Source organism: Lithobates pipiens, unplaced genomic scaffold (assembly GCF_037356315.1).
Source record: "Lithobates pipiens isolate NorthernLeopardFrog02 unplaced genomic scaffold, aLitPip1_a1.2 Scaffold_10, whole genome shotgun sequence".
NCBI classification, from domain to species: domain Eukaryota; kingdom Metazoa; phylum Chordata; class Amphibia; order Anura; family Ranidae; genus Lithobates; species Lithobates pipiens.
Genome location: NW_027507686.1, coordinates 55998555 through 56021629, shown reverse-complemented (window position 1 = coordinate 56021629; position 23075 = coordinate 55998555). Strand labels below are relative to the sequence as shown.

The window sequence follows — 23075 nt, the reverse complement described above, 5'->3', positions numbered from 1 at the left end:
AAACAAAATCAAATACACACATAACATAACCATCACATATCTCCACCCAATAACAACACATACAAAAAGAGGAGAAGAAAAAACGAAAAGGAACTTTCCATATCTGCACTCACCAGACTATATTTCAATCGTTATTCAGAACCCTCCATCACATAATTACACCTAAATGGTATTTACAGTACATTAATATGCAATTATTCCACTTCGAAAATCGAACTCATTGTCATCTTTCCTCAGTATCGTTAATATACTCAACTGACTGTTCAGACAAGTTGGAGACTAACCAATAGTACCAGATTTTCACAATTTTTTTAGGATTTCTATGTTTATATGTCAGCTCCTCTTGTCTTAGATTAGGATTAATTGCTTTAATCCATTTATCTATCGTTGGTGGATAGCTTGATATCTATTTTTGTAATATAAGTTTAAGTGACATATACATAGTTCTCAGCCACATCACAAGATGCATTCTGATTGGTTTCTCTGGAGAGTTCACTTTCCATATTATTATTGAAGAAGCCCATTGATGCAGACCAGTGGTAACTAAATAATGTCTTATAACCAACTGCAACTATGCATCCTTGATTACAGAATTCTGATTGGCTGACATTTGCCCATATCCCCAATGCTACACAGTCAGCAAAAAAATAACCTGGCGGGGTAGGCTCTTCCCTACTGTATCCAAAACCAAAAAAAAAAATGTTTGGCTATGTATACAACTCAAGTTGGCTGGCAAGTGGCCATAGTATGCTGCTAATCAGAGGCCAGAGCTGATAGGCTTGGTATGGCAATATTGGTTCTTTCGTTTGGGAATTTCTTCTAATCTAGAAGTACAAAAGGCCCTGTTTGCATTTACATTACCATGTTAGCAATCTGACAGGAAGAAAATTGTCTTCTACAGGCCAAAACTATCTACCTAGTTCCAATAGTGTATTTATATATTATTTAGCGTGAGAACAAAGTGGAGATACAAGATATAACAAGAAACCATATAATTAGACATGCTTTGCATGAGATTTTCATATGCATTTAAAGTTGAGTGATGTGTCCTGATTTTACCCTTGATCCATGTTGGCAGAGACCTACATTGTGTCCCAATTAGCATTGTCTTTAGTTTACAGTATTACATCACATAAGTACACCATGCCCATACCCACTGATGTCCCTGCCAGCCAACGCTGGAAGTGGCTCAGCAGGTTTTCTGTAGGGGAGCAATACATTATTGTTCCAAATGTAATCATATCTAAATGACCATCATAAAGGGCTTAATGTATTATGTTTTTACATATTCACTCAGAGCAGGGAAAACATGAATTGAATGCGAAATACAATAATGTACCAACAAAACTAACTGGAATACCTTGCCTTAAAGCTGAACACCAGGCAAACAGCTTAATCCTGCCTAAAGATTAGTAATTCAGTTTAGCCAGTCTAGGGCCTGATGGGCTTTGGGCATTTGCAGCATGCTTTCAGGTGCATTCAGCTTCCATCTGAGATCATTCAGAGGTCATTGTCTGGTGCATTTGATCTGCAGTTGACCTCCTTCTGATCTGCTTTTGCGCCTGTCTAAACTTCATCAATGTGCTTCAAATTGCTTTTGCATTCCCATTGACTTGTATTGGGTGAGAGGTTGCCCATTCTTGCAGGCTCTTAAAGGATAAGTGCACCCTAACACTAAAATCCCTACATCTGCATACATCCAGGATCTAACACTAACCTATAAAGCCCTGTAAAGAAGAAATCAGTATACATACCTTTTTTTGAAGCCGATCCAATCCGGTCTCACACTGAGCTGTCAGCTGTGGCTTTGCTGTGTTGGCGGGCGCAGAGGAGGCAGCCGACAACGGAAGTCCCATAGTAACTATATGGGTGATGTCACTTCCCATTCATTTCACAGCCGTTGTCGACTGTGTGATCTGCAGAGCTTCCGCCGATGGAGACCGGACCGGAGCGGCTTCAAAAAAAGGATGTATAGAGATATCTTCTTTACAGGGCTAGATAGGTTAGTCTTAGAATGTGGATGTCTGTAGGGATTTTAATGTTAGGATGGACTTTTACTTTAATATAGTTACTCAATATACCTGGATCTCTAACCTTAAGTTTTACCTCTACTCACTGTGCTCTCCTCTTATCAACAAGCACCCAGCGTTACAATACAGTAAAGCAGCTCATAGATGAGTCTTTTTTTTTTTTCATTCAACCAGTAGGTTGAATGAAAAAAGATGACACTTCCCCATCCACACACTTGAAGTGGATGGGGGAATCCCCCCTATTGAGCCTTTGTATTCTGACATATTCAGAATACACTGATCAGCACTGTTGGCTATAGCCTGCGGCCCTGATTGTGCAGAGAAAATCCAACAGGCTGGTTGTACAAAAGTCCCTGGTTAACCGACTGAATCTCGGTCCATGTATCCAGCTTAAAGCTATATAGATTCATACCTCTCTTCCTCCTTCTTCCAATCTGATACTGCAAATTCAGGTACTTAAAACTGGTCATAGATTCCGTTTTTTTTTTCCCGATCATTCAGCGGGCTGAACAAAAAAATAAATAAACAAATAGATTTCTCCCTCCTACACCTGAGGTTTCCTTCCCACTGAAACATTGTATACTGACAGCAGGCTACAGCCATACGATCAAGAAAAAATTGATGGATCTAAATTTGTCTAAACTGGTCAAATTTTGATCCATCTATGGCCAGTTTTAGCCCTTGTACACACGGTCGGACATTCCGATGGAAAATTTCTGATCGGATGTGTTGTTGGATAATCCGACCGTGTGTGAGCTCCATCTGACTTTTTCCGTCGGAATGTCCGACCAACAAAGTTTGAGAGCTGGATATAAAATTTTCCGACAACATGATCTGATCGTTTGTAGAGAATTCCAATCGGACAAAGTGCCACGCATGCTCAGATCAAATTACGAGACCAAAGATATTGGCTACTAGCCTGAACGTAGTCCCGTCGTAACGAATGAACTTCATCACGTTCCAAGCGATCAGATTTTCCGACAACTCTGTCCGACCGTGTGTATGCAACACCAGTTTTGGACAAAATCCGTCAGAAAAAATCGGACGGATTTTGTGGTCGGAATGTCCGACCGTGTGTACAAGGGCTAAGACTAACTGGATAAAATGATGGTTGCCTCTGCTGGGATTTTAGGATTAAGCTGTGTGTTCATGTGAATGGATGGATTGATCCATGCCTTTATTCAAGTAGTCAGGCTTTTTTAGGCCTATTTATCTGTTAATACCAACAATGTGGATTCCATTGTATAACTTTTCTGATGCACTGTATATGCTAACATAAATGTCTATATCCTATAATTGTGTAATGGGAAATATACCAGGACACCTTAACCACTTTCAGACCGGACCATTTTGCTGGCTTAAGACCAGACCACTTTTTGCGATTCGGCACTGCGTCGCTTTAACTGACAATTGCGCAGTCGTGCGACGTGGCTCCCAAACAAAATTGACGTCCTTTTTTTCCCACAAATAGAGCTTTCTTTTGGTGGTATTTGATCACCCCTGCGGTTTTTATTTTTTGCGCTATAAACAAAAATAGAGCGACAATTTAGAAAAAAAACGCATTATCTTTTACTTTTTGTTATAATAAATATTCCCCAAAAATATATAAAAAAAAAAAAAAAAATTTCTCTCAGTTTAGGCCGATACGTATTCTTCTACATATTTTAGATAAAAAAAATCGCAATAAGCGATTATTGATTGGTTTGTGCAAAAGTTATAGCGTTTACAAAATATGGGATAGTTTTATGCCATTTTTATTAATATTTTTTTTTTACTAGTAATGGCGGCGATCAGCGATTTTTTATTGTGACATGCGACATTATGGCGGACACATCGGACATTTTTGACACATTTTTGGGACCATTGTCATTTATACAGCAATCACTGCTATACAAATGCAGGGATTCCTGTGTAAATGACACTGGCAGTGAATGGGGTTAACCAGAGGGTGTTACTAACTGTTGGGGGCTGGGCTTTCTTTTAGTGAACACTGATCTCTGCTCCTATCACATAGAGCAGAGATCAGCGTCACTTGTTGCTAGGCAGAACGGGGAGATGCTGTTTACAACGGCATCTCCTAGTTCAGCCGCCCCGTGAGACGATCGCGAGTATGCCCACGGCGATCGAGTCCACGGGACCCGCGACCGGGCTCACCGGGGTCCCGACCAGCACACAAGCGCGCTTACGATGGCAGGGCGGCATTTAAAACTGGACATACCTGTACGCCAATATGCCCGTCCGTGCCATTCTGCCGACATACATCGGCGTAGCGCTGGTCGGGAAGTGGTTAAAGTGGTTGTAAAGGCAGAAGGTTTTTTTTATCCTATGCATTAAGATAAAAAGCCTTCTGTGTGTAGCAGCCCTCCTAGTACTTACCTGAGCTCCCTCTAATCCAGCGATGTTGCTCGAGAGACTCAGCTGTCTGGGGCTCTCCCTCCTCATTGGCTGAGACAGCAGTGAAGTGCCATTGGCTCCTGTTGCTGTCAATCATTTTCAGTGAGCCAATGAAGAGAGAGAGGGGGTGGCGCCGGGCCACGGCTCCGTGTCTGAATGGATACACTGAGCTGCAGCTCGGCTCGGGTGCCCTCATAGCAAGCTTCTTGCTGTGGTGGCACTCAACAGGAGGGAGGGGCCAGGAGCACCGAAGAGGGAACCGAGAAGAGGAGGATCTGGGCTGCTCTGTGCAAAACCACTACACAGAACAAGTATAACATGTTTGTTATTTTGAAACAAAAAAAACAAGACTTTAGTATCACTTTAATATTCTTTCTACTGAAATTACAAAACAATTGACTTTTGGATCAATACATCCACCCTTGACAACAAACTCATGCTTCAGAGCTGCTATCCCAAGACATAAAAGGCGCAATAGATGGCATATACTTCTCCCATGCATACATATATATTAACTCTATTATAATACATATAGCTTTGATCTGCCTGCTGTTCTGCCTGTGGGAACTGTGTATTTTTAGTTCTCGTGTTGCATTGCATTACTTTCATCATTGGGTCCAGGCAAATGGAGAAAATGAATATGAATGGCCAAAAAAATTCTGCTCATGTATACAAAATGTATTTACAAATGTGCGATTTTTCATGTGTTGCTTTTCAGAACATGGAGATATATCTATTTAATGATTAATGCTTGCTTTTAGGTAATGGTCCATCAGGGATTTGTCTGTCCTACTTATTGTCTGGATATACTCCATATGTGAAAGAAGGAGCTTTACATCCCAATCCATTGTTACAAAGGAAACTAGAAGAATTCCCTGGTGTTCCTATCACAGAACAGGTTTGTGTACATTTATATATGAAATTATGCAGTCAGAGGATCATTGCTATGTCTGCAACATACAGTATATGTTGTAAAGTTACAGTGGTTAGAATTGGCTATCATGTTGACTTTGAAGCTTAGTCCATTAACACGGAAGCAAATACATGAAAATGGCTAAAACTCCAGAAAATTTATCTCAGAGAACACGAAGGGAACAGCTGTGACAAGCAAATTGCTTTCATGGCAATCTAATAATTGAGCTATGCTGGCATTCATTTGATCCCATTCTTTTGTCAAAGGGAAAGAGGGACAAAAGAGCACCGAATATTAAAAATCGGGTCTTTCAAGCAACACTCCAATACAATGGGGACTTTTGACAACCAGCTAGCTGATGACACTAGAGGTGATCGGCCCTGTGGAAAGTTCACTATGACCTGAGGCCATGTGAAATGCGGCACATTTGATGAGCTTTATTGTGAATATTCATTCTGGAAATGTCCCCCATGGCTCTTGGTAACATTAGAACACATTTGTGGAGTAGAAAACCCTAATTTTTCTAACTAATACAGTTAACCGTAGAGAGGTGCCTACAGGTGTCTCTTTCAGCCAGAAATAGGTTATTACCGTGAGGCCATAAAAGCAGTTGCCTTAGGGAGCTACAGCAATCAGATACTATTTTTCATAATTATTAGTTGACATGTACAACCGTTTTAGGTCAGTGTGTTGGCATGTGGGCTATCAAAATAAAGGACTTGTCTTTAAAAATGTGTAATGGAAGCAAGCTGTCTAGTAGGCTACTGAGTTATATATACACTATATCTGTAAAACAATACTTTAAATGGAATGTTTAAACTTCACACCCTTTACATAACAACTAGTGTTAGCTGCAGATCTTTTATTTATTTATTTTTTGCGGGGGGGACTAAACCAAAACAGCTACATTCAAGGTATGTCACAGTTGGTTCGGCTTTCAACTGAACTGTCAAGCCATCAAATGGCTGGTGTCATAACTGATCAAAGGTGCAGCACCATGGCAACTGCAGATCAAACCGAGATTAAGATGGCAACTTTCCTTTCGGAGGGTTTAGATCCGCTTTAAGGCTTTCTATAACCCCTTCCAGAGCACAGGGCATAACAAACTAATAATGTTTAAATCCTTGTTTAACCACTTCCCGTCTGTGCTATAGCCGAAAGACGGATGCAGGGCGTCCATGGATGTCCTCCTGTGCTTGAGCGGCCTGCGCACCCCTTGCAATGCGTGCACGTGCTCTGTAATCACCGAGTCTATGAGACTCGGCTGATCACAGATCGGAGTAAGGGGTCGATCCCGACCCCTTACCATTTGATCAGCTGTCAGCCAATGACAGCTGATCATGTGATGTAAACAGAGCTGGTAATCGGCTATTTTTCCTCCTCCTGCTGGTAGCGTGAGGAGGGAAAAAAAGCCGATCACCTGTGGCTGCGATAGGGACCTTGGTCCAGATCATGGAGAGTCACCGGAGCCACCTACCAGTGCCTACCAGCACCACCTACCTGTGCCCACAGTACCACCTATCAGTGCTCACAGTGCCGCCTATAAATCACCAATCAGTGCATCATCACCAGTGCTGCCTATCAATACCATCTACCAGTGCCACCTACCAGTGCACATCAGTGCCACCTATCAGTGACATCTATCAGTGCCACCCATCAGGGCCCATCAGTGCCGTCATATCTGTGCCTATCAGTGTGGCCCTATCTGTGCCCATCAATGCAGCCTCATCAGCAAATATCAATGAAGGAGAAAAATTACCCATTTGCAAAATTTTATAACAAACTATGAAACATGTTTTTGTTTTTTTTTAAAAATGTCTATCTTTTTTTGTTTGTTTAGCAAAAAATAAAAACCCAAGCGGTGATTAAATACCACCAAAAGAAATCTTAATTTGTGTGAAAAAAATGATAAAAATTTAATTTGAGTACAGTGTAGCATGACCACGCAATTGTCATTCAAACTGTGACAGCGCTGAAAGCTGAACATTGGTCTGGGCAGGAGAGGGGTTTAAGTGCCCAGTAAGCAAGAGGTTAACAAGGTCCATTTATAAACACCCTGGTATTCAAGAGCTTGGCATTGATTTCTAGAGCTGGTAGTGGGCTTTTAGATAAAAACGATCCAGTAGAGCTGTTCAATCATTTTATGGGGCTCTGAAGGTGCGGCGTGGTTTCTGGGCTCTCTCATTCCTTCAGGAAAGCCTGGGCCACATTAAAGTGCTGTAGCATTGACAGGAAGAGGGGACCAAGAAGCATTCACTTCTTGACCCCCCTGTGACTAATGAACCCAAAAGTTTGGGACTGAAGTAATTTCTTGTACAAAATGCAGATTTAAAGTGTGTGAAAATCTTTAAAAATTGCCCTGGTAGACAGGCAGTTAAAATGACCGCTAAGGGGTATCTAGTTTTATTTCATACCTGGACCTCTGTTGATTATCAATATAACTTTATTAACAAATGAAAAGTTTTAAATTTTTCATTTTTTTCCAGGATCTGGAGTATTTGTCTGAGGGCTTGGAAGGACGCTCCAACAGCCCAGCTGCTTTGCTGTTTGACACTCTACTCAGACCTGACACTGATTTTCTCGGGGACGTGGAATCTGTACTGGGCTGGACTCTAGAACCAGAGAGAGCCATTCCTCACTTGGTGCTGGGGAGAGGAGCACCAGGGGGCGCTTGGAATGTGAGTGCTTCACATGTAATTTATCATTGGATCCCATTAGAGACAGCTGCAGAACACATAAGAAGAAACCAAGTGCTATAGCTGCTATTTGTGAAATAGGTTCAAAGTATTTATGCACGTGACTGCTATGTACATTTAAAGCAGACTTAAGCTTGCCATACACTGCTCGAATTTGGCTGGTTCAGCAGGAATTGGCTGGATTTCGATCAGTGCGTGGCAGTCCCTGCTACATAAAAGTTGATTGTTTTATCAACTTCTGTCAAAGGGTCATGTTTGACATTTTATGTTGATCAGCAGCTGCAATTGAGATGCTTCCCTTTTTTGGGAAAAGTTATCACTGCTAAGATTATGGATTGTCTATGTGAAATCTAATAATGATGATACAGAACAGCAAGTAGGCATATTAAAATTACTTTCAAGTAAACTTTACAATAATAACTCAGATTGTACACTCATTAAAGGCTCATTCACACTATATGTTCATCAAAGCTCGCCACAGCGCCTAGAGGCGATTCAGTTCGCATTGTGCGCTATACAAGTATTTCATTCATTCATTCATATGTAGTGAAAAAATTGTGCACACTAAATTTAATCATATAAAAAAATTGAAAACACATGAGTAACAGATCTATTGGTGAAAGTTCAAAGGGGTGAAGAATAACATAAATTTCTGACAAAACGTGTAGGGAGAAGTCCATGCTTGTGACGTCACCACGCCCCCTGACCCCACAAGGCTGTCAGATTGATGCCTGGGATTGACTTTTACTGCATATATGCCTGTTTCAACTATTTTAATGTAAGTAGTTGGCGTTTTAAATAAAATGTTATATAAAGTATCACACTATGGGAATGTTTATATTTTTACCCATTTTATGTTGGAATAATTGTCCTCCATTCCACGAGAGGGTTTTTCCATCCAAAGGGAAGCCAGGAACCAAGGACTTTCACCCTGCAGGCAATCTTGTTATACTGCGCTTGTGACTCCTATAATTTAAAGTCCACCCTAAAGTCCATCACTGTAGTGATTCACCTGTTAATTAAGTTGGATTCATGTTTGGGCACCGAAATGTATGTTATTCTTCACTCCTTTTAACTTTCACCAGTGGATCTGTTACTGGACTGAGATTACTCGGGTGTTTTCATTTTTTTATATGATTTTATTTGGTGGATACAATTTTTTCACTGTTCTTCCTTGATAGCATGGTAAACGTCTTGATATTTCTGATATATGCAATCATGCCTGATTGTTTTTTGCCAGCAGCTCTTTTTAACTCTACCAGCACGATAACATTTGAAACACTACACTATATGCAGTGACCTGTGTTTTCCTGCACAAGAACAATGCAGGTCACCACCAGAGCACATAGAATTCAATTGGTTTCTGTGTACCCTGTTGACACCACACTGCAATGGTGCTGCACAGAAAAATATGCAGACTTGTTGCATGTTTCCACAGTGCAATTCATTGCACTACAACTCAACTACAGTGTAATTTTTGGTCGCTTCAGTAAGGTTAAAAAAAAATGTAAATGGTGCGATGCACTGAAGCAGAAAATTGCAACATCCCTAACTACTTATGCACAACAAACACCAGCCAGCCCGCAAAAACGCAAAAACGCCATGGGCTGATGTGTGCAAAGCCTAAAAACAAACTCTATTTTCTGGGAAAGTATTTTTCTGTGCTATGTAAATTATGTGACCACAAGTATTTTTTATTTTAGGCCATTGAGGGATCCATGATTACTCTTAGCCGTGGGGACTGGATGGGCCTGCCTGATTTATCATTTAAAGACTGGATAAGGATGAAAAGGAGGTAAGAAACCAAACTTGCAAATTAAAGTGAAATTACTAAACCACAATAGTGTCAAAAAGAGAACAAAAAGCAACTAACACCTAAAGTCCAAACAAAATAAAAATGTAGACAGTGTTGCGCTACAAAAGAAAAAAACAATTGAACAGTGATGTCCTATAAAATAGTGGTGGATAAACACATAAAAAGTCCAATGTTCACTGAAGGGGACTTTGAGAGATTAATGAACATTCAAAGATATGTCCATCCCATGCTTGATAGGAAATCTTCAATTGGACACGGACAAAACACAAACAATGTGCAAATAACTGTGTAGTTGTGAAGAAATCCTCAGTAAGAGCAGTAATGTGGGTACACTCTTTCCAGATATGGTGAACCCACTTACCATTTGGTAGTGGGTCAATTAGGCTTATGTGGACCAAGTGCCACAGGGTTATGGTTGGCTGGAGAACGGTCACTCTATAAGGGATAGTTCAACTCCTCATCCATGGTGGTCAGGCCGGCGCCTCTTGTTTCCTTATGGTTCTCCAACATAGTAAAGGACTTTCATCACATCGGGGATCCGTCTGGAGTCTGGAGAACTCAATCGGACCGGGATAAAAGCAAAAGAAAATGGAAGGACTCCATATGGTGTAGGTAAAAAAAAAAACAGAAGGCATTTATTAAAAAAAAAGACAGTACATCAAATCAATGAGTACAGATACTAGTGATCACAAAAATAGGTAAAAATTGATAAAAAAGCAATGTAGGGAGCGTAGTGAGTCCAACACGTTTTGTCCTCAAAGACTTCTACTGGGGCGAGAAACCAAACTCACAATTAAGCTTTATAGTATGGTGGCTGTTATGGATGGAATGTATATTTTTTGGTGATTTTAGATAACTGTAACCAGAACAGCTTGGTGTAAATCCAGTTACTATATGATGCACAAGCAATTACCGGATATAAATTCCCTCTTTCCTTTCCTCCCCTGACTGAGCCAAATTCTCCTTCATTTGCATCTCACACACTCCCCCTCCTAGACACTGCAGCTCACAGTGGGAGAGTTTCAGCAGCAGATGCAGAGCTGCCAATCCAGAAAGCAGTGGGCAGGACTAGGCATAGCCAGCTGCTGATTGACAAGCTATAGGCCCGTGGATCACCAGAGGCAATGCTAATAGCCATGCCCCCTGCAACATCTTCTCATCTAACTGTAGTACAAGCAGGCACAGTATACAAAAGGGTGACAACTCTGCCCCTAATTCAAGAAAAGCACATGAGTGTTGTCACCCTGTTACAGGAAGCATGTAGAGGACTTCACTGACAGGCTGAATAGGTATTTGTAAGACTTTTCAGTGGGACTAAGGGGCTGCACCACCTATGTTTTTCAGTATGAGGCAGGATAATTGCACTGGACCACTGGGTGCTTCCTGACAAGGCCAGTCTACATATTAATATTATTACAGATATTTATATAGTGCTGACAACTCATACAGCCCTTTACAATGTAAGGACCCTATGTCACATGCATATAACACATACTAGCGCCAACAAAGACAGGAGCCAATTACCCAAATCAGCATGCCTTTGGAATGTGGGAGAAGGAAGTAATAGGAAACCCATGCAAGCACAGGGAGAACATGCAAACTCCATGCAGGTAGTGACTAGGTTGGAATTCGAACCGATGACCCCAGTGCCGCAAAACTATATGACAGAAATATTAATGACCATACTTCAAAGTCTGTGAAAGTCATATAGAAAATGTTATTAAGGTAATTATTGTTATAATCAATGAAATATGCATCCACTGAAAATATATGAAACTTTTCCTTCACCACAACAATCTTCAGCATTCTGGGGGGATTAACCGCTTGCCAACCGCCTCACGCCAATATACATCAGTAGAAGGGCTCATACAGGCAAACTAAAGTACCTGTACATTGCCCTTTAACCTCCCTGGCGGTATGTTTCAGTCTGGAATTAGGTGCTGAAAGCGGTAGAATTATTTTGCATGGAAATCTGGCATTTTATTTTGTAGTCCTGTAATTCTTAGGAATAACGCTCTTAAATCTCTTCAAACCAGCAGACATCCCGGGTATGATAAAGTTTATAATATAATAAAGAATAATAAAAAATATTCAATAATGTAATCAAATCCTAAAACACTGAAAAAGGGACACTTTCTGGTTGCTATGGACAATCTCCATATTCCAGGCAGAAAAAAACAGTATTTATGATGTAAAAGTGCATGCAGAGCACTGCACAGACCACTAGGGACAAAGGGGGTGTGTATTTTTTAATACAGCACTGTAATCTGTAAGATTACAGTACTGTGTGTGTTTTGTGTCTTTTTACTTTTTTGAATTTGCCGCCGTTCTCCGCTCCCGTGCGCCGTAACGCCGCAGGGAACGGAGCTCGGCGGCATTCGGCACTGTGAATCGAGCGGAGGACAGCTCGATCACACAGCGCGGAGGACAAGGTAAGTAAAGCCGCGTACACACGAGCGGACTGTATGGCGTACTTAGTCCGTCGAAACACATTTCAGCGGACAATCCGCTCGTGTGTGGGCTTCAGCGGACTTTTTCAGCGTGCAGTCCGGCGTACTAAGAATTTCGTTTTTTTCGAAATTCTGTCCGTCGTACTTTGGTTTCAGCGGACAGTATGGTCGTCAGTATGCTAGTTCGACGGACTAAGAATGGCGCATGCCCAGAAAGGATTTACACGGCGGAAGGGTGCTTTGCTGTGTATTGGACTTCCTATTTCTAGTCCCGTCGAACGTGCTGTACACGTCATCGCGCAAGCTTTCGACGGACTGTTTGTGCATCCGTGTGTGGTCAAGTCCGTTCAGTAGAAAGTACGACGGACTGTCCATCGGATTGTATGACGAACTAAGTACGCCATACAGTCCGCTCGTGTGTACGCGGCATATGTCTCACTGCGTCCTCCCTGTATCCAGCGATGCGATCCCGAGTCTGGCTCGGGGTTACCGCTCCTGTTAGTAAAATCCTAACATGAGCCAGACTCGGGATTACCGCTAGGGGGGTTAAGAGGCGGTCTGCAGGTGCATACGCGTCAAGCTCCGTGAGCCGGGTCGCGGGGCCCGCGGACTCGATCGCCGTGGTGATACCTGTGATCATCTCACGGAGAGGAAGAACGGGGAGATGCTTGTTCACAGCATCTCACCGTTCTGCCTAGTGACAGTGTCACTGATCTCTGATCCCTGTGATTGGGAGCAGAGATCAGTGATGTGTCATACTTAGCCATGCCCCCCCCCCCCCCCCCCACAGTTAGAAACACTCCCGGGAAACATTTAACCCCTACACTGCCCGCGAGTGGTTAACCCCTTCACTGCCAGTGTCATTTACACAGGAATCAGTGCATTTGTATAGCACTGATTGCTGTATAGATGACAGTGGTCCCAAAAATGTGTCAAAAATGTCCGAAAAGTCTGCCATAATGTCGCAGTCACGATAAAAATCGCTAATCACTGCCATTACTAGTAAATATTAATAAAAATGCCATAAAACTATCCCCTATTTTGTAGACGCTATAACTTTTGTGCAAACCAATCAACAAATGCTCATTGTGATTTTTTACCAAAAATATGTAGAAGAATACATATCGGCCTAAACTGAGTAAAAAAAATTGTTGTTTTATATATTTTGGGGGATATATATCATAGTAAAATGTAAAAAAGAATGCGTTTTTTCTCAAAATTGTCACTCTTTTTTTGTTTATAGCGCAAAAAATATAAACCACAGGGGTGATTATATACCACCAAAAGAAAGCTCCATTTGTGGGAAAAAAGTTGTCAATTTTGTTTGGGTACAACTTTGCACGACCACGTAATTGTCAGTTAAAGCAACGCAGTGCCGAATCGCAAAAAGTTGTTCTGTTCAGGAAGGGGGTAAATTCTTCCGGGGCTGAAGTGGTTAAATGAAATGGTCTCTGGTTTTCAAATGATAGTTCTAGTGTGGCAGTCAAAACAGTACATCCAAAGATGCTTTCTGTGTATGTGCAGGGCTCATTGACATTTTGTGCATTTGCAGACACGCTATGGGGGAGATTTTCTAAAACTGGGCAACACGAATCCCGACCACGACACCATCTGCCTGGAGTTTGTGTGTTCTCCCTGTGCCTGTGTGGGTTTCCTCCTACAATCTAAATACATGCTGGTAGGTTAATCAGATCCTGTCTAAATTGGCCCTAGTCTGTATGAATGTGAGTTAGGGACCTTAGATTGTAAGCTCCTTGAGGGTAGGAACTGATGTGAATGTACACTGTATATGAAAAGCGCTGCGTAAATTGATGGCGCTATATAAGTACCTGAAATAAATCAAATTAATAAAACACAGAATCTAGTGCAGCTGTACATAGTTACAAGTACATGGTAACCAATCAGCGCCTGGGTTTTATTGTCAAAGCTTAAGAGCCCGTTCACACAGGGGCAACTCATGATCCGACTTCAGGTCGCCCCTAGTCGCGCAACATATAAAAATCAATGTAAGTGAATGAGAGCCATCTTAATGCACACTACTGAAGTCGCTCCGACTTCAGAAAAGGTTCCTGTACTACTTTTATCTGACTTCTAGGCGACTGATACCCATTGATTTCAATGGAAGTCGCCTCCAAGTCGGATCTCCATCTGTATTGAAGCGACAATGTCGCCTCTCACAGAATAATCAGCTCTCGAGACGGAACTCCACGCCAAATTTATTTAAGAAATCCGGTGGGGGTTCCCAACATGAGCCACCAGGCCCTTAGGTCTGGTATGGATTTTAAGGGGAACCCCCCTACGCCGAAAAAACGGCGTGGGGGTCCCCCCCAAGGTCCATACCAGACCCTTATCCGACCGTACCAGGCTGCGTGCCCTCAACATGGGGGGGGGGGTTGGTGCTTTGGGGAAGAGGGGCGCCCTGTGGCTCCCCCCCACCCCAAAGCACCTTGTCCCCATGTTGATGAGGACAAGGGCCTCTTCCCGACAACCCTGGCCGTTGGTTGTCGGGGTCTGCGGGCGGGGGGCTTATCGGAATCCGGGAGCTCCCAGATCCCGGGCCCCCACCCTATGTGAATGAGTAAGGGGTACATCGTACCCCTACCTATTCACCTGGGGAAAAAGTCTAAAAAAAAAAAAACAATACACAGGTTTTAAAAGTAATTTATTAATCTGCTCCAGGGGCGTCGGGGGTCTTCTTCCGACTTCTCCCGGTATCCAGCCTCTTCTCCCGGGCTCCTCCGCTGTCTTCTTGGAGTTCTTTTACTAGCGAAGGAGCCCGGTCTCCTCTGTCCTCTGGCCAGGCTCGGATAAGGGTCTGGTATGGACCTTGGGGGGGGGACCCCCACGCCGTTTTTTCAGCGTAGGGGGGTTCCCCTTAAAATCAATACCAGACCTAAGGGCCTGGTATGCTCCTGGAGGGGGAACCCACGCCGTTTTTTTTTTTTTTTAAATTGCCGTGGAGTTCCCCCTTGAGAGCTCATTCTCTGATTGACCATGGCCAAAGTCGCCTGGCCTGGGGCGACTTAAAGTCGTGTTGTAAGTCGCCCCAAGTCGTGTTGACAAGTCGTGTCCAAGTTGCCTCCAAAAGTCACGTTGGAAGTTGTGTTGCCCCTGTGTGAATCGGCTCTAATTGAAGAAGCTGAAGTTAGAAGCTGATTGGTTACTATGTCCAGCTGCACCAGATTCCGTGTGCACAAGTTTTAGTAAATCCCCCCCCCCCCCATGGGTGTCTACCTTTCCTATAGATTCCACAACGTGTCTGTGCATGCGCAAGATCACATTATTTACATCATTGTTGTCTAGGCAGGGATTCAGGAAACAAGGACTGTAAAGGTGTTTAAAAATATTTAATGTGTAAAAAAAATCGTTTTTTCCTATAGTAAGAGGTAGGGACAGGGGCCAGAACAGAGGAAGGCAGATTCCTGGGTGAAGGTCCGCTTTTATTATCCTTTCCTTACCCAAAAATAGATGAAATTTCCTTTAAATAGACATGTACTGTATCTCTGTACTAGGAATTCTTGAACACTTGGAGAAAGGATGGGCTCGGGGTTCTCTGATAAGAGCATTTGCAGAAATTTACAATACAAGAAATCGAAAGCAGATACTAATGCTAATAACGCGCCGTCTACAGAATGGCTAATCTCTATTTATCTCAGTTATTCATACTGCACATAGCTTGCATTCTGAACATGGATAATATTATGTTGACACACAGCTACCAAGGGCGTCCTGGAAATAGTTATCTTATCAGAAGTTAAAGTGTAACTCCGGTCAAACACTAACTAAGCTTAAATCTACTCCAAATCCCATTCTAAGCCCTATGCTACCCTGTAAAGGAAAGATGTGCATACTTGCCTAATCTAAGGGCAGTCTAGTGTGGTCACATGATCTCCCCAGCAGTTGGCTCCAGGGAAGAGGAGAGAACAGCGACAACGGTTGCAGAGTCTGGGCAGTGATGTCACCCATAGACATACTATGGGGCATCCGCTGTCCACAATCTCTCATCTACACTGAAGCCACGCTGGGAGCTGATCACATGACTGCACCGGATCTCTCATAGATTAGGTAAGTATACACATCTTTCCTTTACAGGGTAGTTAAGATTAGGCTTTTAACTTAAGTAGAATGAGGGTAGGAGTAAATTTAAGCTTAGTCATGTTTTGACCGGACTTCTACTTTAACCACTTGCCGAGCAGCCACGTACATATACTGTGGCAGGTCGGCTCTATTGCACAAAACAACGCGCCTGTATGTCATTTTGTGCAATAGACAGCAGGGAGCGCAGGGGGCCACAAGGAAAGCCAATCAGTGGATCCGACAGACACAATGTCCACAAAAATCGCTGATCGCCGCCATTACTAGTAAAATAAATAAATAAATAAAAATGTCATAAAAATATCCCATAGTTTGTAGATACGATAACTTTTGAGCAAACCAATCAATATACACTTATTGGGATTTTTTTTACCAAAAATATGTAGCAGAATACATATTGGCCTAAATTAAGAAATTCGATTTTTTAAATTTTTTTTTATTGGATATGATTTATAGCAGAAAGTAAAAAAAATATATATTTTTTTAAATTGTCAGTCTTTTTAGCACAAAAAATAAAAACCGAAGAGGTGATCAAAAACCACCAAAAGAAAGCTCTATTTGTGGGAAAAAAAGGACAATTTCATTTGGGTACAGCGTCGCACGTCCGCACAATTGTCATCTAAAATAAATCAGTGCCGTTAGGGCAAAAAATGGCCTGGTCATTAAGGGGGCAAAACTTAATGGGTCTGAAGTGGTTAAGGGCCTTTCTATTGTCAAAAGTTATTTTTTTTAGCTCAATAAAGTAAACATTACCCATTAAATGATCTGATAAAATTTTGACATCAGCACTAGCAGTTTACAACTTCCAATGCTGCTGGTTACTGTTCTCTCAGTGCTGCTTCCCTACACTTTTCCAGGAGGAGTTTACAGTGGAGTGCAGTCTTCAGGCAGTCTGTTAGAGAGGAGCTCCAGGTTCTACCCCAAAAAATTAAAAGTCAGCAGCTACAAATACTGTAGCTGCTGACTTTTAATATAAGAACACTTACCTTTCCAAAGATCCAAGGATTACCTAACCCAAACCGATTGTTCAATCGGCTTCAGGTGCAGGCACCAGCATCTCTATTAAGGGAAACAGGAAATTAAGCCTTGCAACTTCACAGCCTCTTTTCTACTGTGAATGCGTGAGTCGTGCTACACCTTGAGACCTGTCCCAGAAGACTGCGGGGGAAGGAGGGAGTTGAACTTCTAGCTCAGTTTGCCAGTTGAAAATCAGGTACCCACTCCCCTCCAAAAAGTGTCAAATGTGGTAGTGGGGGGGGGGGGGTGCAAACAAAGGTAGCTTCCCCTTGTAGGGTGAGGAGCAGGGGAGTGCTTTGCCATCCTATGCTATGAGGCTGTGTGTTTCTGTTTATGCACACAATGAGAATTTTTTTTAAACTGAGTGTTTAATATCACTCTAAATTTAAGTGATTCTGCACTTTGTCCATACTGCTGAATGGGTTCAATATGGTATTCAAAATGTGTAAAAACATAGCATTCATTTAACTAACCACCTACTTGTTTTATTTTTTAGGAATCTCAGAAATGATAGGTCCACTGCAGGTGACATCTTGAATTATTACCGATACTATGTAAGGAACAAAAGACTTCAGGACAACTTCATCTCAGGAGCTGTTGTCACCTCGATTGTAAAACTGAACAGAAGTGAGGAAAATGTACCTGAGAAGGACGACCTATGGGAAAAGCGCAAGCTTAACACAAATAGACCAGAGGACAAGAGCATCTTCCAAGTGAGCGGCTTCATCGAAAACAATGCAGGAATCAAGCAGAATTTCTGTGTCTATGCAAAGAATGTGGTTCTGGCCACAGGGACCTATGATAGCCCTTTGAGACTGGGTATCCAAGGAGAAGATCTTTCATTTGTGTACCACCAGATCTCTGCTCTTGAAGAGGCTGTAAAGACAAAAAAAGTCCATCAAGACTCAGACCCAGTACTGATCATAGGTGCAGGTTTGACAGCTGCAGATGCCATTCTGTTAGCGCATCACTACAACATCCCATAATTCATGCCTTTAGAAGACGGGTTAATGACCCAGCACTCATTTTCAACCAATTACCACAGGTCATGTACCCAGAGTACCACAAGGTAAACCAAATGATGAAAGAACAATCTGTCTTTAAAGGTGGACCCTATGAAGGTTACGTAAGTCTTCCTGAGCACCATGCAGTTCACATTAGTGACGACAAAAAATGTATTTTCAGGGATAAATATGGACAGAGCAAGGCATTTAATGTTTCCATGATCCTAATTCTTATTGGTTCCAACCCTAACTTGTCTTTCCTTCCAAAAAATGGCAAGTATCTGACTCTGGACAAAGAGAATCCAGTCAGCTCCAAAAGGAACCCTCTGGAGATTGATCCATTCACCTATGAGTGCTTACAGGAGAAAGGCCTGTATGCAGTTGGACCCCTGGCTGGTGACTATTTTGTACGCTTTGTTCAAGGAGGAGCTTTAGCTGTTGCCAGCTCAGTACAGAAATCTCTGAAGAAACCTCCTTAATATTATAAAACATGTTATTCTGTAATAAACTGTATAACATCTCCGTCATCCCTCTTGCTAAGAAGACATTTTAGTGCGGTATAACACACAACCAGAATGTCCTGGCCAACACAACAGCCAGCCAAATGCAGATCATTCCATCTTAGATGAAGATACTTACGGTGCTGTTGTCTTCTCACTTGGATTCAGTAATGCAATATAATGCAGATTTCATACATATAAAGACATATAAGCAATTATTTTTATATACATTTTTCAGTTTGAAAAAAAAAACTGATAGTATATCTTTATTTTAGTTACATTGATGATTATTTTCATGCTGGTGAAACTGTTAAAGATTTTATGGAGAAATCTGTATTTTATTGTATGTATTAATACTGAATTTCAGTATATTATTGGTATTATTTTTACAAAGAAGTGTGTGATTAGAGAGCCACTTGTTTTAAAATACCAATGAAAATTGTATGGTTTCTAGTCTGAAATTAATAATTTACCTTATGTTGCTTAAAATATATGATTCAGAATAACTGGTATTATCCCTTGTTATGCTGTTAATTCGTTAAACCTAACACTGGGCCCATACATTAATGGTGAGATCTAATTGTTCAATTTTCTATGTATGTATGCAGAGGGGAGGGAAGGCTAAATGATAAACATTGCCTTATTATCTAGCATAGGTGACGTTAGATTAAAGAGGAAGTAAACCCTGATGAGTTTACTTACTCTTTCATTCCCTGCAAAGGCAAAGCATAATGGACTACTATGCATCTCATAGTAGTCCATTATGTGCCACTTACCTGACACAGGAGCCAGGGAAGTCACCGCTGTCCCCTGTAGTCCGCCGCATCCATCTTCTTGGTGGGGTCTCGCAGCTCCACCGCTGTCATTCGGCGAAGCCGCGATGCTGTCACTCCCACGCATGTGCACGGGAGCCGACACGTGCGGCAGCTCCGTCGTTGAGAATGCCGCGCTCAGTGCGCCTGCGCTCCGCTGTCTACGGTGCATGCGCCGTAGACAACGGTGCCTGTTTTCGGGCAAATATCTCCTAAACCATATAGGTTTAGGAGATATTTCTTGGACCTACAGGTAAGCCTTAATCTAGGCTTACCTGTAGGTCAAAGTGGTTTGTAAGGGTTTACAACCACTTTAAAGGGATATTTTACTAGGAAGGGTCCCTATCTGAAAAGCAATTTTGGTTCTTTATAGATTATGGAAACTCTCTAGTTCCCAGACCACATTCTAAATTGTGGTCTGTAATATCATTTAGAATGTTGCTGACTACAATAACGTTACAGTACAGCCTCAAAAAATTGTTGAATTGTGATATCTTCTTAGACAAGGATGTTGATTGCAGACCTTTACAATCTTTGATTATATCACTATTGGGCAGGGAATCAAAATGGAAATTCTGATCATTTCCACTGGCCAAGAACAACATTAAATAATCCACTTCTGTCCCAGCCACAGTTCTTGGCCTGGATATGCCATGAATTGGAGGTATGACCAAGCTCTGAAGGGCAAATACTGTATATTCAGTTGCCTATATTTTTATTATTGGACTAGTGTGATCTCATTAGCAGCTGTATTAGCTCCTAACATGTTTTATTTTAATGGTACAATCACTTTCAAAATTGAACGTTTAATAGATTTGGTGGGTCTAATAAAGTAGATCCCAATCCCCAATGATATAAAGCAGTACATACTATATTTGATAATAAAGTAAGTGACATTCCACATGCACTTCTGAATGTTACATTTTACTATAAAACGACTTGAATCCTAAGCGTATCTTTCTGCACTTGATATCTACAATCTTTGAAACGAAGTGCTTTTTGCACATGGAGAATTTCATTATCCCAGATGATGTGTTTAAGAAATTGATAGTAACAAACTCAAGTATGACCACTTATTAACTTGCACTGGTAATGTGCTCAACTTAACTCACATTGTGAGTCCAATTCTGTTTAAATGTGTTTTTAATCTGTTATATTAACATGTAAAGCACACCTACATAATATTGGCATATTCCTTTTTAATTTTATATTTTTGTATTTAAGATGGTTATTGTACTTATTTATTTTGTCCTTGAATATATTTTTAAAATAAATTTGTTCATGTTGACTGAAAAGGTTTGACTTCTCAATTGTAACAAAGCCAGGTCCATACAGATATATATGGGTTGACAAGTTTGATGTGGAGGAACTTTTGGGTGAATTGGAATGTCGATAGCGAATGTGGTCTTGTCCAACATCAGAACAATATCTCACAAATGCTCTTTTGTCTTAATGGGCACAGATTCCCACAGACATGCTCCAAACCCTTGTGGAAAGCCTTCTCATAAGAGTAAAGGTTGCTATAGCCGCGAAGTTGGGGCCACCTTCATCTTAATACTGATTGTTTTGGAATGGGTTCAACAAGCTCATATAGGTGTCAACCAACTTTTGCATACATAGTTACAGAGTTAGTCTAGTTTAAAAAAGACACAAGTCAATCCAGTTCAACCAATAATAAAAAATAATAATACAATCCCATATACACAATCGTATACCAACAGTTGGTCCAAAAGAAGTAAAAAAAAAAAAAAAACAAACAACAAAGCATGATCCAGTTTGCTCCAGCAGGCGAAAAAAATCCTTCCTGATTTCCAAATAGACAATCGGATATTCCCTGGATCAACTATACCTATAAATGTTAGTACCCAGTTATAGAAAGAATCCAAGCTTTTTTTAAAGCAATCCACTAAGCTGGCCAAAACCAGCTCTTGGGGGAGTCTATTCCACATTTTCACAGCTCTTACTGTGAAGAAACCTTTCTTTATTTGGAGATGAAATCTCTTTTCCTCCAGATGCCCCCTTGTCCTCTGTGATGGCCTTAAAGTGAATAACTCAACACCATGTTCACTATATGGACCACTTATGTGTATATACATGTTGATCATATCCCTCCTTAATCTCCTCTTCTCAAGAGAGAATAAATTCAGTTCCTCTAATCATTCCTCATAGCTGAGCTCCTCTATTCCTCTTATTAGTTTGTTTGCGCTTCTCTGCACTTTCTCCAGTTCCCTAATATTTTTTTGGTGAACTGGTGCCCAAAACTGAGCTGCATATTCCAGATGAAGTCTTACTAATGATTTGTACAGGGGCAAAATTATCTCTCTCTCTGGAGTCCATACCTCTCTTAATACAAGAAAGGATTTTGCTCGCTTTGGAAAACGCTTGGCAGTGCATGCTATTATTAAGCTTATGATCTACCAAAACAGCCAGATCCTTCTCCACCATTGATTCCCCCAGTTGTACTCCCCTACTATGTATGATGCATGCATATTCTTAGCCCCCATGTGCATAACTTTACATTTATCAACATTAAACCTCATCTGCCACTTAGTTGCCCAATTAAACAGTGCATCAAGGTCAGCTTGTAAATTGGAGACATCCTGTAAGGACGTTATTCCACTGCATAGCTTGGTGTCATCTGCAAAGACTGAAATGTTACTTTTAATCCCAGACCTAATATCATTTATAAATATATTAAAAAGTAAGGGTCTCAACAATGAACCTTGGAGTACACCACTAATACCCTTATGCCGTGTAAACACAGTCGGACTTTTCGAAAGCAAAGGTCCAACGGAACGAATCCGCCGGACAATTCAATCATGTGTGGGCTTCATCGGACCTTTGCTGTTGAAAAATCAGACAGACTTTAGATTTAGAACATGTTTCAAATTTTTCCGATGGACTCGAGTCTGGTCAAAAAATCCATTTGTCTCTATGCTAGTCTGAAGGACCAAAACTGACGATAGGGCAGCTATTGGCTACTGGCTATGAACTTCCTTATTCCAGTCTGGTCGTACGAATCCATCGGACTTTGGTGTGATTGTGTGTGGCCAAGTCTGTTCGCTCGGAAAGTCAGTCGGAAATCCGCCGAAAGTCAGTCGGGAAGACCGTCGGACCTTGTCTGCCGGAAAGTCCGGATTAGACTAGACATGTGCATTCGTTTTCGTCCGAATGCATTTTCGTCCGAATTTCAGCTCCCTTCAGGTCTGGTATGGATATTAAGGGGAACCCCGCATCAAATTTAAAAAAAAATTGACGTGGGGTTCCCCCTAAAAATCCATACCAGACCCTTTATCCGAGCACGCAACCTGGCAGGCCGCAGGAAAAGAGGGGGGGACGAGAGAGCGG

General features: G+C 41.6%; 1 protein-coding gene across 1 annotated transcript in view; it reads left to right on the top strand.

Annotated features, from left to right (window-relative positions):
- The window catches only part of LOC143930741 (oxidative stress-induced growth inhibitor 1-like), a 35673-nt gene extending 14651 nt beyond the window's left edge, over positions 1–21022 (top strand). The window contains 5 exon segments of the mRNA XM_077455306.1: positions 5186–5322; positions 7824–8015; positions 9737–9828; positions 17908–18392; positions 18395–21022. Of these exon segments, the coding sequence (XP_077311432.1) occupies positions 5186–5322; positions 7824–8015; positions 9737–9828; positions 17908–18392; positions 18395–18894 (1406 nt within the window). The 3' untranslated portion in view covers positions 18895–21022.
- Positions 21023–23075: the final 2053 nt, after the last annotated feature.